Source organism: Jaculus jaculus, chromosome 4 (genome assembly GCF_020740685.1).
Source record: "Jaculus jaculus isolate mJacJac1 chromosome 4, mJacJac1.mat.Y.cur, whole genome shotgun sequence".
Classification (NCBI taxonomy): Eukaryota; Metazoa; Chordata; class Mammalia; order Rodentia; family Dipodidae; genus Jaculus; species Jaculus jaculus.
The window spans coordinates 10,302,715-10,316,010 of NC_059105.1; the positions used below are offsets into that span (position 1 = coordinate 10,302,715).

Here is a 13,296-nt window from a genome sequence, read left to right on the forward strand (position 1 = left end):
CTTCTTTCACATAATGGTTAACTTTGGACTCTTTTCTATAATAGTAAATATGCTAGGGTATGAGCAAAGTAATAAAAAATATTTAGGTAAAATACATAAAATTTTATTATAACTATTATAAACAAAATTACAGAATTTTCTCACTTTCCCCCTGATTAGCAGTGATATTAAGTAATATCTTAAAATGCTAGGTTACTGGTAAAGTTTTCGCAGTTATCTTTTTTTTTTAACCTTAGTTTGAGTTGGGATTCAAATGAGCCTTGTACATTAAAGTTGATTTGTCTCTTACTGTACATGTTGTTAATCGGGCCATTGTTTTTCCCCTATCATTTATCCTGTAGAAATCCCACACTTAGTATATTTTTTGTTTTGTTAGAGGTAGGATCTCACTCTAGGCCAGACTGACCTGGAACTCACTCTGTAGTTTTAGACTGGCCTGAAACTCACAGTAATTTTCCTAACTCTGCCTCCCAAGTGCTAGGATTGAAGGCATGCACCACCACACCCAGCCAAATCATGTTTTGTTTTGTTTTATTTTATTTTTTGAGGTAGGGTCTCCCTTTAGCTCAGGCTGACCTGGCATTCACTCGGTAATATCAGGTTGGCCTGGAACTCATAGTGATCCTCCTGCCTCAGCTGAGTGCTAGGATGAAAGGCATGTACCACCATGCCTGGCTCAAGTTCAGGTCTTAATCATTTGGATTCCTACTGGGTTTGTTTTTGTTTGTTTGTTAATTTTTATGTATTTATTTGAGAGCGACAGACAGAGAGAAATAGGCACAGAGAGAGAGAGAATGAGCATGCCAGGGCCTCCAGCAAACGAACTCCAGATGTGTGCGTCCTTTTGTGCATCTGGCTAATGTGGGTCCTGGGGAATCAAGCCTCAAACCAGGGTCCTTAGGCTTCACAGGCAGGTACTTGACCACTAAGTCATCTCTCCAGCCCCCTAGTGGTTTTTAAAAGTATCTTTTATTTATCTATTTGCAAGCAGAGAGAGATAGAGAGAAGAGAGACAGGAAAAAAGAGAATGGGTGCACCAGGGCCTCCAGCCACTGCAAGTGAACTCCGGATACATGCAATGCGAATGTATGCATCTGGCTAGCATGGATACTGGGGAATGGATCCTGGGTCCTTAGGCTTCATGGGCAAACACCTTAATTGCTATCTCTCCAGCCCCTTTAGTGGTTTTTAAGTAAGCAAAAACAAAACAAGCAAACAACAACAACAACAAAACCTTTGTCTATAAAGTAAACTAAAAAAAAAATGACAAGTTGGGTTTTTTTTGTTGTTGTTGTTTTTTGGGAAAGGGTCTCATACATTCTAGGTTGCCTTCAAATCTGTTATATAGCTGAGGATGACCTAGAACTCCTGATTCTTCTGCCTTTACCTCTCTCCTCCACTATTGATGCACTCCAGATACAGGGATCACTTCTGGTTTAAGCAAAGTTATCTTTAAAAGCAATTTTCTAGTCCTAACGTGGTAGTTGAGGCCAATAATCCCAGAACTTGGGAGGCTGAGGCAAGAGGACTGCTATGAATTCAAGGAGAGTGAACATCGCCTGGTGAGCGCCAGGCCTGGGTTGGGGATGTGGCTCTGCTCTCAAGGCCATGTGCCTGCACAGCGTGCTCGCTGGGCTTGCTGCTTCCGTTTCTGTGGAAAGTCAGGCCCACAGAGTGACTACTAGTCTAACCAGGAATACACAGCAAGACCCTGTCACCCCACCCTACAAAAAGAATTCTTACATTCTGCTGTTAAACTTCTCTTTATTTTTTAACATTGTAGTTCCCTCTAGTACATTGGGATATATGTTCTAAGACCTTCTGTGAAACCTGCAACCAAATCCCATACATATTTTTTATACATATATGGTAAATTAGTTTCAGTAAGAAATTAACTATAAAAATTAATAATCTATAACAAAGGTGAGGCAAATGTAGTCTCAAAAATATCTTTATTTTTGCTGGTTGTGGTGGCACATGCTTTTAATCCCAGCATAGAGGTAGGAGGATCACTGTTCACTTTGAGGCTAGCTTGGGACTACAGAGTGAACTCCAGGTCAGCCTGGCTCAAGTATGACCCTACCTCAAAACAAACAAAAATCTTTAGCAACTTACTGTTTAAATTTTTTTTTCTTAAGTCAGATATTTATACCTTTTAAAAAATATTTTTATTTATTTATTTGAGAGGGAAAGAGGCTGAGAGAGAGAGTGGGCGTGCCAGGGCTTCCAGCCACTGCAAATGAACTCCAGATGCGTAGTTAGTTAACTACAGCTTACTAAAACTGGAAAATGAAACTGTGAGGTGTACTCTCAGTTTTATTTCTGTGAACAATAAAAAAGACTTTGCTTCTAGTTGGGAAAATATATTATTTAAGAAAGCACTAAGTTGAAGTCTAATAGCTTATTGATAGAATGGTAAGAAAGATGTCTTTTTCCTTAGACTGTCCAGAAAGTCCTTTGAGGGTTTGTTAACTTGTGCATTATAGGAGAGAGGCAGCTGCCTTAGCTGGGGTGATCAGGACACACTGCTGTAGAAGAGGACATTTGAGCAGAGGCAGGAAGGAGCAGACTACCACATGTAAATCTGGAGGAAGCTCCTACGAGGTAGAGGAGAGAGCAAGTGAGAGATGGGCTGGGGAGATGAGCACAGCGCCTGGCGGGTCTGGAGTGCAGTCAGCCAGGGGAGCCGCAGGGCCGAGGCTGGAGAGGAGGAGGAGCTGGAGCCAAGCCATACCGCGCCCATGCAGACCTGGGATTTTTATTTTCATTTTCATTTTTCAAGGTAAGGTCTCACTCTAGCCCAGGCTGACCTGGAATTCGCTATGGAGTCTCAGGGTGGCCTCGAACTCACGGCAATCCTCCTACCTCTGCTTCCCGAGGGCTGGGATTAAAGTCGTGTGCCACCACACCCGGTTTAGACCTGGGATTTATTCACAACTCCATGGAACGCTGCTGGTGATTGTTGATGTAGGTTAAAGGACTTTGGAGAGTAGACCCCAAGATGGCAGGAATGGAAGCAGAGAAGCCCACCCCAGAAACTCCTGTCAGTTTGGAGCTGAAGCTAAAGGTGTCTGGTGTCTGAGAAGCACAAGAGTCTTGCCTTACCACTTCTCATAAAGCCTGTCTGTTAGCATGATACATTGGGAACTAACACACGTAGCTAAAATTGTATCTGTGTCATCGACAAAAGCAGTGAAGTTGGTTTTTTTTTTTTTTTTTTTTTTTTTTTAGGTTTTTCAAGGTAGGGTCTCACTCTGGCCCAAGCTGACCTGGAATTAACTATGTAGTCTCAGGGTGGCTTCGAACTCTTGGCAGCCCTCCTACCTCTGCCTCCCAAGTGCTGGGATTAAAGGTGTGCAACACCACACCCATCTTTTTTTTTTTTTTTAAGATATAGGATATACATTTCTTATATTTATTTATTTATTTTTTTTTTATTTTTTATTTTTTTAAATTTTTTATTTTTATTAGCATTTTCCATGATTATACAAAAATATCCATGGTAATTCCCCTTATATTTATTAAGAAGGAAATGACTGCCCATGTTTTCCTATTTGCTTTATTAAATAAAAAGTCAAGGACTGTAGTCACAGCTTATTCATGGCAACTGTATTTTTTGTTGTTGCTTTTTTATTTTTTTGTTTGTTTTGTTTTGTTTTTTGAGGTACGGTCTCACTCTAACTCAGACTGACCTGGAATTCACTCTGTAATCTCAGACTGGCCTTGAACTCACAGGGATCCTCCAACCTCAGCCTCCGGAGTGCTGGGCTTAAAGGTGTATGCCACCCTGCCCAGCTTCAACTGTATGTTTTTTAATGCCATATGTATTTGTGTCTTATTTTCATCCTTGTTCAAATATTTTAATTGTATTTACATTTGCCTCAGTTCTGTTCCTTAAAATTTTGATTCATGTTTAATGCATTTAGATATTTATATTTTCTGTAATCTGTTTCAATTACTTTGTGGAAGAAGGAATTTACAAGGGGGGGGGAGACAGACAGACAGACAGGGCCATGCCAGGGCCTTCTGCTGCTGCAAACAAACTAGATGCATGTGCTGCTGTGTGCATCTGCCTTTACATTAGTACTAGGGACTCAAACCCAGGCCTTTAGGCTTTGCAAGCAAGTGTCTTAACTGCTGAGCCACGGCTCCAGCCCTCAGTTTGTTTTAATCAGACTTATTTTTTTGCGTGTGGTGTGTGTTGATGAATGTGTGTGTACATGGTGGTCAGAGGACTTAGGTGTCCCTCTGCTGCTCTCTGTCTTATTTATGGAGAAGCGTCTCACTGCATCCAGAGCTCACCCATCCACGTAGCTTACGTATGCAGCGAGCCTCAGGGAGTCTCTGTCTGTCTCGGGGACGCTGGGACCGGGTCACAGGCTTGCATCGCCGTGCCCGCCATTTTACGTGAGCACTGGTGCTCCAAGCTCTCAGCGTGGCATGCCCTGTGCCTACTGGCCCCATTGTTGTTTTGTAAATTCGAAATAGATAGTCTTAATGGCTTGGAATTGAAAATTAAATATAATTTAGACATCACCTTTTCCGAAAGTGTATCTTTCTTTGAAGGCTTGGGGCCTCCCTCCTTTGTCTTTCAGGGAGCTTTGGTTCCTCTTTGGTGAGTGCAGTTTCATGTCTTTTCCTGCAGGTGGCGCGCACTACTCTTCTTCCCGGCCTCTTGAAGACCATAGCAGCAAATCGGAAGATGCCGCTTCCCCTGAAACTGTTTGAAATCTCTGACATTGTCATCAAAGATTCCAGCAAGGGTAAGAATGTGCTACCTCTGACTTGCTTACTTAAAACTTCCCTTTTCGTTTTTCGAGGTAGGGTCTCACTCTAGCCCAGGCTGACCTGGAATTCACTATTTAGTCTCAGGCTGGCTTCAAACTCACGACGATCCTCCTACCTCTTCCTCCTGAGTGCTGGTATTAGAAGTGTGAACCACTACGCCTGGCTCCAAAACTTTCTTTTTAATTCTAAAGAACTTCATTTTTTATTGCAAAATAACTTTCAAATTATGTTTTCTCATAATGTCTTCTGCTACAGTAAAGCATTAAAGTATTTATTATTGTTATTATTAGGTAAGAGAGAGAAAGAGAAAGAATTGGCATGCCAGGGCCTCTAGCCACTGCAGTCAAATGTGTGCCACCTTATGTGCATGGGTCATCTTGTGCATCTGGCCCATATGGGTCCTGGGAAGTTGAATCTGGGTCCATAGGCCTCACAGGCAAGTGCCTTAACTGCCAAGCCATCTCTTCAGCCCCATTAAAGCATTTTATGTTCTGTGCATTTCAGGTCTGTAGAGAGAAAATAGTATACTTATCCCTGTGAATACACCACATAGCTTCTTACAACTCTATCTCTGTCCACCTCACTGTATTACTTTAACATAAATCAGAGACAGCATATTATTTCATCCACAAACACTTGCATTTGTAGTTTTAAAATAAAAGCTCTACCACAGTTGTTTTGTTTGTAAATAACCTCACCATTACAGATTATCAGATAACCTAGGGTTTAATTTGCCAGCTTCACAAATTCTTTCATGATTGATTGATTTGAATCAGAATTCTAGCGGTGTTCAAATTTTGATGGTTTTACAGCCCTAGGGCTCATGACTTCCCCATCATGGGTTTTCAGTATGAGGCACGGAGTCTATTTTTGCTCATTGTCTTGCGCTGGATTTTTCTTTACTAGGTTCTGTCATAGCAATAGAATTTGAAAACTACCATTCTGAATCCACCGTTGTGAAAACAGGTTTCCTTTAATTTATCTGGAGTATGTTTTATGTGCAGTTGGGCTTGGGTTTTCCTCATAGCAAGTTTTTCTGTGTACTATTTTAAATATAAGTATGTGGATTTCCTCCTTTTAGTTGAGTTTGCAAAGGCCATATCAGGTCCTATCCCTGCTGCTTACTTTGGGGCAATGTGTAAGAACTCTAGCTTAGTTTCATTTGTACATTGGGGATAATGGTAGTGCTTACTTATTAGACTTGTTATAAGGATTAAGTGAAATTTCATGTAGAAAGTTCTACCCAAGTCAGAAGTAGTGTTTATGGCTGCTTTTGTTGGATGCTAGCAATCTCGAAGACCAGCTACCACCATCCTGGCCTGTGGCACATTCCTACTAGAGTAAGCCCAAAGCTTCAGCTGGCCATCAAGGTTCCCGTTAGCTGGTGAGATGCTGGGCACTGGATCTAACTTTATCCTAGCCTTGGTCTTCATTGGGATCTTTTCTGTTGTGCTCCTCAAACAATAAACAGACAACCAAAAAACCTATTTTAAAAAAGTGCTTTATTTATTCATTTATTTGTGAGCAGAGTAGGGGAGAGAGAAGGAGAGAATGGGTGTGCCAGGGCCTCTTACTTCTGCAAACGAACTCCATGCACATGTACCACTTTGTGCATCTGGCTTTATGTGCATACTGGGGAACCGAACCTAGGCTGACAGGCTTTGTAAGCAAGGACTTTTAACTGCTGAGCCATCTCCTTAGTCCTTTTTAAAAAACTGCTTAAGTGAAAAAAACAAAGCATAGCCATACAGGAATACTGTTTTTAGAGTAATTTGTCACTGATTTTTTGTGATGAACTGACATGGGTCTTTTTCTGACTTTCATCCCAGTAGCAATTGCTCTGTTGGATTCACCTTAACCACGTCTTCCTAAATAGTGAAGCTTTTTGAAGAAAAATTGAAGCCACCAACAGTTAAATGTTAGAGGAGTTTTCCAATTAATATGAAAATTTCACAAATTCTCAGTAGTGAAACAGTCTCCAAACTTTGGGGCTCAAAGGAATGGGGAGCTATGTGGAAAGCGTGCTCGGGACGGGCTCCTTGGCACAGTAGTGGTCTGAATCTTTTGAGCCCCTTCTTACTAGAAGCTGCTCTAGAATACAGTCAGGGGTGTGCAGGTTGAGACAGGCGCCTTGGCTGCCACCGCCCTGTTTTGCAGTATCGCGAAAACCCTCACACTCTGAGCTTCACGTGAGTTTCTGGTTGGCAAGCACGTTCCCAGTATGGAAAGGGAAATGGGATCTTGATTAGGTTTCAGTTTGTCTCCTCTCACATCTGCTGACCTGCATTGCCTCTGGGAGCAGGTCCACTGCTAGTTTCTGCCTCTCTATTTATTTATTTTTTCCAAGGTAGAGTTTCATTGTAGCCCAGGCTGACCTAGAATTCACTGTGTAGTCTCACTGTGCCCTTGGACTCACAGCAGTCCTCCTACCTCTGCTTCCCAAGTGCCGGGATTAAAGGCGTGTGTCACCATGCCCAACATCACCCCTATTTTCATGCTGGACCTAACTGCATGTACTTTTTCTACTGTGGACTCTTGTCACTGGCTGTCATGTCAAGTGAGGCTGTCAGGCTGCCAGTTTTGAGACTGAGCCAGACGCACTTCTCAAGCCTCAGGGCTTCCACTGTGAACCAGACATGTTCGGGTTCTTTGAGGCTAAGCCAACTATTGCATTTCTTGAGTCTCAAGATCCAGAGTTGCTGCAGAGTTTTAAAAAATTAGTCATGACTTGAGGGACTAAGCTGATTTGTCCCTTTTATTGGGCGGAGTGGCATGTGTTTTCGGAATCAGAAATTGAAGCAGGGCTGGAGAGATGGCTTAGCAGTTAAGAGCTTGCCTGTGAAGCCTAAGGACCCTGGTTCGAGGCTTGATTCCCCAGGACCCACGTTAGCCAGCTGCACAAGGGGGCGTACGCATCTGGAGTTCGTTTGCAGTGGCAGGAGGTCCTGGCACGCCCAATCTCTCTCTCTCTTATCTGCTGCCTCTTTCTCTCTCTGTTTGTTGCTCTCAAAAAAAAAAAAAAACAAAAAAACAAAACCTATTTAAAAAAGAAGTCGAAGCAGACTGTCAGTGGGAGGGTACATGTACCTATTTGTAATAGGGCAGTGGAGAGTGTTTCTTGCTGTGTGAGTTACTAGTTGGTTTCAGTAAAATATTTTTATTTGTTTATTTAAGAGAATCAGAGAGAGAGAAAGAGAGAGAATGAATATGGGTACATCAGGGCTTCTAGTCAGTGCAAACTAACTCCAGAGACAATGCATCACCTTGTGCATCTGGTTTATGTGGGTCCTGGAAATCGAACCTGGATCCTTTGGCTTTACAGGCAAGCACCATAACTGCTAAGCCATCTCTGCAGCCCCCATATACTTTTTTTTATTTTTATTTTTATTTTTTTTTTGAGGTATGGTCTCACTCTAGATCAGGCTGATGAGGAACTCACTCTGTAGTTCCTGGCTGGCCTTGAACTCACAGCAGTCCTACCTCTGCCTACCAAGTGCTGGGATTAAAAGTGTTTGCCACCATGCCTATTTCTAAATAACTTTTTTTTCAAGGTAGAGTCTCCCTCTAAATCAGGCTAACCTGGAATTCTCAGAGTGACCTTGAATTCATGGCGAGCCTCCTATTTCTGCCTCCTGAGCACTGGAATTAAAGGTGTGCTCTACCACGCCTGGTTCAAATAATCTATAATTTATTTTTATTGATAACTTCCATAATTATAGACAGTAAACCATGGTAACCTCCCCCCCCTTTCCCCTTCACAACTCCACACTTATTGTAGCCCCTCCCACTCTCAATCAGTCTCTAGTATTTTGATGTCATACTCTTTTCCTCTTATGATGGTCTTGTGTAGGTAGTGTCAGGCACTGTGAGGTCACGGATATCCAGGCCATTTTGTGTCTTGAAGACTTCATTGTAATTCCCTTCCTTTGGCTCATACATTCTTTCTTCCACCTCTTACACAATGGACCCTGAGCCTCTGAAGGTGTGATAGAGATGTTTCAGTGCTGAGCACTCCTCTGACACTTCTTCTCAGCACTGTAGTGCCTCTGAACCATCCCAAGGTCACCACCATCTGAAAAGAGAAGCTTCTCTAGCCAAAAGTGAGAGTAGCATTAATATATGGGTATAAACATTAAGGGAAGTGCTTACCAGGCAGTTTGGTGAGCATAATATAAGCATTTATCCAGAAACCAGCAGACATTATACCCCTAGAGTTCATGATATACCCTCTCATAGGTGTTCAGTATCAAGCATGTATTCTCTCCTGTGGAGCAGCCCCCAGTCCAGTTAGAGAGCCGTGGCTTCCCCCATGACAGACTTGCCACTGTTGTACCCCTTGGCTCATATGGCCTGCCTGGCCAAATTTCAGGCTTGCAATGTCCACTGTTTATCTCCACTGCTGATTTCTCTGTATGCTACGGAGCTGCATGCAATGTAGCTTTTTTCTTTCAGCTGGTCTACAGGGAGGAGATTTTCAACTCAGCTTCAGTAGGATTTCTCAGTGACCTTGCAGCCTAAGTTTGTGGAATCTTCAGCAATAGGGTCAAAATAATTTTTTAAACAAATTAGTGTTTGAGCAGTGGACCTAATGGTGAGTAGCTAATCTTTCTCCCTAGAAAAGCAAGCACATTTTGTACACTCCAATGCTCTGGCCTTTTCTTAAACACAGATAGAATGCTGTATATTATTTCCTGGTGGTCAGTGAAGTTGCCAGTATGACTAAGTCTCCCTGAAATGGCAAGAGGTAACTTATTACTGGGTTGAAGCAGTTTAAGCTTACAAGAAGCAAGAGCCTGAGTAAGACAACATTTGGCTTTGAAAGTATACAGGGTAATGTAGATAAGCAGGACATGGTCTTCCACTTGTCAGTTTGAAAGTGTCTTTGGAGAGTTCTGCTAATTAATCTTGGCCACACTTTGAGTTCAGTGACAACATTTTTTTTGTTTTGTTTTGTTTTGGATTTTTTTTGTGACTGATCTTGAACACATTGTGTAGTCTCAGACTGGCCTCAAACTCAGGGCGATCTTCTTACCTAAGCCTCCTGAGTGCTGAGATGTGCTGCCATGCCTGGTCCTAACAAGAACATTTATTATTTCTTTTATTTATTTATTTGAGAGAGAAAAAGGGAGGAGAAGAGAGAGAGACAGAATATGGGCATGCCAGGGTCTCTAGCCATTGCAGATGAATGCCAGACTCCTGTGTGCCCTTGTGATCTGGCTAATGTGGGTCCTGGAGAATGGAACCTGGGTCCTTTGGCTTTGTAGGCAAATGCCTTAACCACTAAGCCATCCCCCCATTCCCTAACAAGAACATTTTACAGTGTGGACATTAGTAGTAACTATAGTAGGAAAGATGGACTGGTGGCCCTTGACCACTCAGAGAGGCGCTAGTGAGCCCTATGTTCTTCATGAAGCTTGTGTGCGCCAGGCTTTTCCTTACTTAGGCCCTCCATCCTCAAAGCAGATCAGCAGCCTGTTGAGCTGCATTTCTTGTCTCCAGTCACTGCAGGCAAGGCAGTAGTTTCCCTGAAGCGTCTCTAAGGGAGAAAGAATGTTCTCTTTCATTTCAGCCTGCCTAGTGTGTACTTAGATATCCAGAATTTAAAAAAAAAAACAACTTTCCGTCGCAATATATATATATTTCGTATTCTTACTTCTTCCTCCTTCCTTGACTACCACAGCGGCCAAAGAACATAAGCAGTTGTCTTTCTGTTTGCTGTTTGTGCCATGTGTCAGTCTTTGTTTCTGACACTGTAATACATGGAAGGACAGCAGCACACCCAGGGCTCTGGCTCAGTCACCAGCACCACAAAAGTAGACATACAGACACTCAGGTACGTGTTTGTGAACATAAGTATGTATATTCCTGGGGGACCAGGTCTTTATAAAATTTCAGTATACGTGCTTGATAAATAGTCCATTACGAGCATTTCATCATCGTGGACCTGTGAAAACCTTACTTCTGAGAAATCGTCCATTTATTCTGGAACCCTCAAATGACGAAAGCTTGTCTAGCATCCACATGTGGAATGTGGTTTTCTAAAGAGGGCTTATGTCATCAGTCTGGATTAATTTAATTTCCCTACTTCATATTTTTGGCATGTAGAATTTCCAATTAATAATTCAAAAAGTATGGGTGTAAGGGGCATTGACATTAACAGTTTTTGAAGTAGCATCTTCTGTATGTGTGATGGCATCTTAGCTGTGTAAATATATCATTTTTAACATAGAGCATTATTTCAGTGTGTTTGGTTCCACATAGTTGAGATCTGCTAACGTGAGTGTAATGTGCCCTGTCATGCATTGAATTTTGTATTTTCTTAATAGATAAAAATCCATTCCAGGTTTATGGAACTAAATAAAAGCCATCCCACAAGGATAGGACTTTTCCCCTGATGCAGTGAGAAGGTTAGAGATTTTTTTTCCACATTTGTTTCTTGGTTTTTTAGCATTATTTTTAAAAGGAAAGTCTAATATTTGGTGCTGTAATAATAGAAATATTTCAGGAAAGTTGGTCTGATGTTTTCTTATATTATTTATTTATTTTTAAAGATAGTTTTGTTTATTTTAAATATTTATTTTTATTTATTTGTTCATTTGACATAGAAAGAGGGGGGACAGAGAGAGATAATGGGTGAGCCAAGGCCTCCAGCCACTACATACAAACTCCAGAAATGTGCACCCCCTGTGCATCTGGCTAACATGGGTCCTGGGGAATCGAAACAGGGTCCTTTGGCTTTGCAGACAAACATCTTAACCGCTAAGCCATCCGTCCAGCCCTATTTTTATTTTTTGTTTTTGGTTTTTTGAGGTAGGGTCTTGTTCTAGCCCAGACTGACCTGGAATTCACTCGGTTGTCTCAGAATGGTCTTAAACTCGTGGTCTTCCTATCTCTGCCTCCCAAGTGCTAGGATTAAAGGTGTGCACCACCACACTTGGCTTCTTATGTTTTTTTTTTTTAATTTTTTTGTTCATTTTTTATTTATTTATTTGAGAGCGACAGACATAGAAAGAAAGACAGATAGAGGGAGAGAGAGAGAATGGGCGCACCAGGGCTTCCAGCCTCTGCAACGAACTCCAGATGCGTGCGCCCCTTGTGCATCTGGCTAACGTGGGACCTGGGGAACCAAGCCTTGAACCGGGGTCCTTAGGCTTCACAGGCAAGTGCTTAACCGCTAAGCCATCTCTCCAGCCCTTCTTATGTTTTTAAATGGAATTTATATTTGTATTGTCCTTAGAAGCTTTCATGACTACATATTGCTGGTTTCAAGATAATTATTATTATTTTTTTTTTCCGAGGTAGGGTCTCACTCTAGCTCAGACTGTCCTGGAATTCACTATTTATCCTCAGGGTGGCCTTGAATTCCTGGTGATCCTCCTACCTCTGCCTCCCAAGTGCTGGGATTAAAGGCGTGCACCACTACACCCGGCTAAAGATAATTTTTATTTAAAGAAGCGAAGGTTCCAAATTTCTCTTTAGTACCACATTTTGAATTCTTTTCCAAACTTTGTATGTGCACTTACAAGTACATGGTGTGTATTTCTGTATGTACCCATAGATAGGGACCAATACTTTCTGGATTTCACACAGTGATGCACTTTCTCTGTAAATTTTTGCCCTGTTCTTCCACTGAGTAATGAAAATGGAAGCATACAGTATATTTACTCACTGTAAGGCTGAATGTGTAGATTGCTATCTAAGTTTATTTTTTCTAAAGTATGTATGCTTTAATAAACATTGTTCTCTTTATAAGTACATGGTTTTAGAAACAGAATTGGTCAGCCCATAGGTACATATATTTAAATACTTGATTACTTAAATTTTTTAAGAAATTAAAAAAACTTTTTGGTTGTTTTTTTGAGACCATATTTTGCATGTGGCCTAGGCTGTTCTCGAAATCTTCCTTCCCAACCCTTTGAGTGCTAGGAACACAGGTACATGTTATCACACACAGCAAAAAAAATTTTTTTTTTTGAGGTAGGGTCTCACTTGGGCCCAGGCTGACCTGGAATTTACTATGTAGTCTCAGGGTGGCCTTGAACTCATGGCAGTCCTCCTACCTCTGTCTCCCGAGTGTTGGGATTAAAAGGTGTATGTCGACACAACCAGCAGTTTTTTATTTTTATTTATTTGCAGGAGAGAATATGGGCTTCCAGGGCCTTGTGTCATTGTAAACAATCTCTAGACACATGCCACATTGTATATCTGGCTTTATGTGGGTACTGGGGAATTGAATGTGGGCCAGCAGGCTTTTCAAATAAGCGCTTTTAGCTATAACAATTACAAAAAAAGAAAGAAAGAAAGAAAGAAACTATAGTCCTATTAAGAGTGTGTAAAGGTTCTTTTTTTCTTGCATTAAATATGGTTTTGAAGCCGGGCATGGTGGCTCACAGCTTTAATCCCAGCGTTGGGGAGGCAGAGGTAGGAGGATTGTCATGAGTTTGAGACCACCTTGAGACTCCATAGTGAATTCCAGGTCAGCCTGGGCTAGAGTGAAACCCTACCTAT

At 41.7% G+C, this 13,296-nt stretch overlaps 1 protein-coding gene across 1 annotated transcript in view; it reads left to right on the forward strand.

Annotated features, from left to right (window-relative positions):
• Nucleotides 1-13,296, forward strand: part of Farsb (phenylalanyl-tRNA synthetase subunit beta) — an 80,707-nt gene that overhangs the window by 37,597 nt on the left and 29,814 nt on the right. Inside the window, exon 15 of the mRNA XM_004662884.2 lies at nt 4,646-4,763. Coding sequence (XP_004662941.1) covers nt 4,646-4,763 — 118 coding nt within the window. The remainder of the gene's footprint in view (nt 1-4,645; nt 4,764-13,296) is intronic.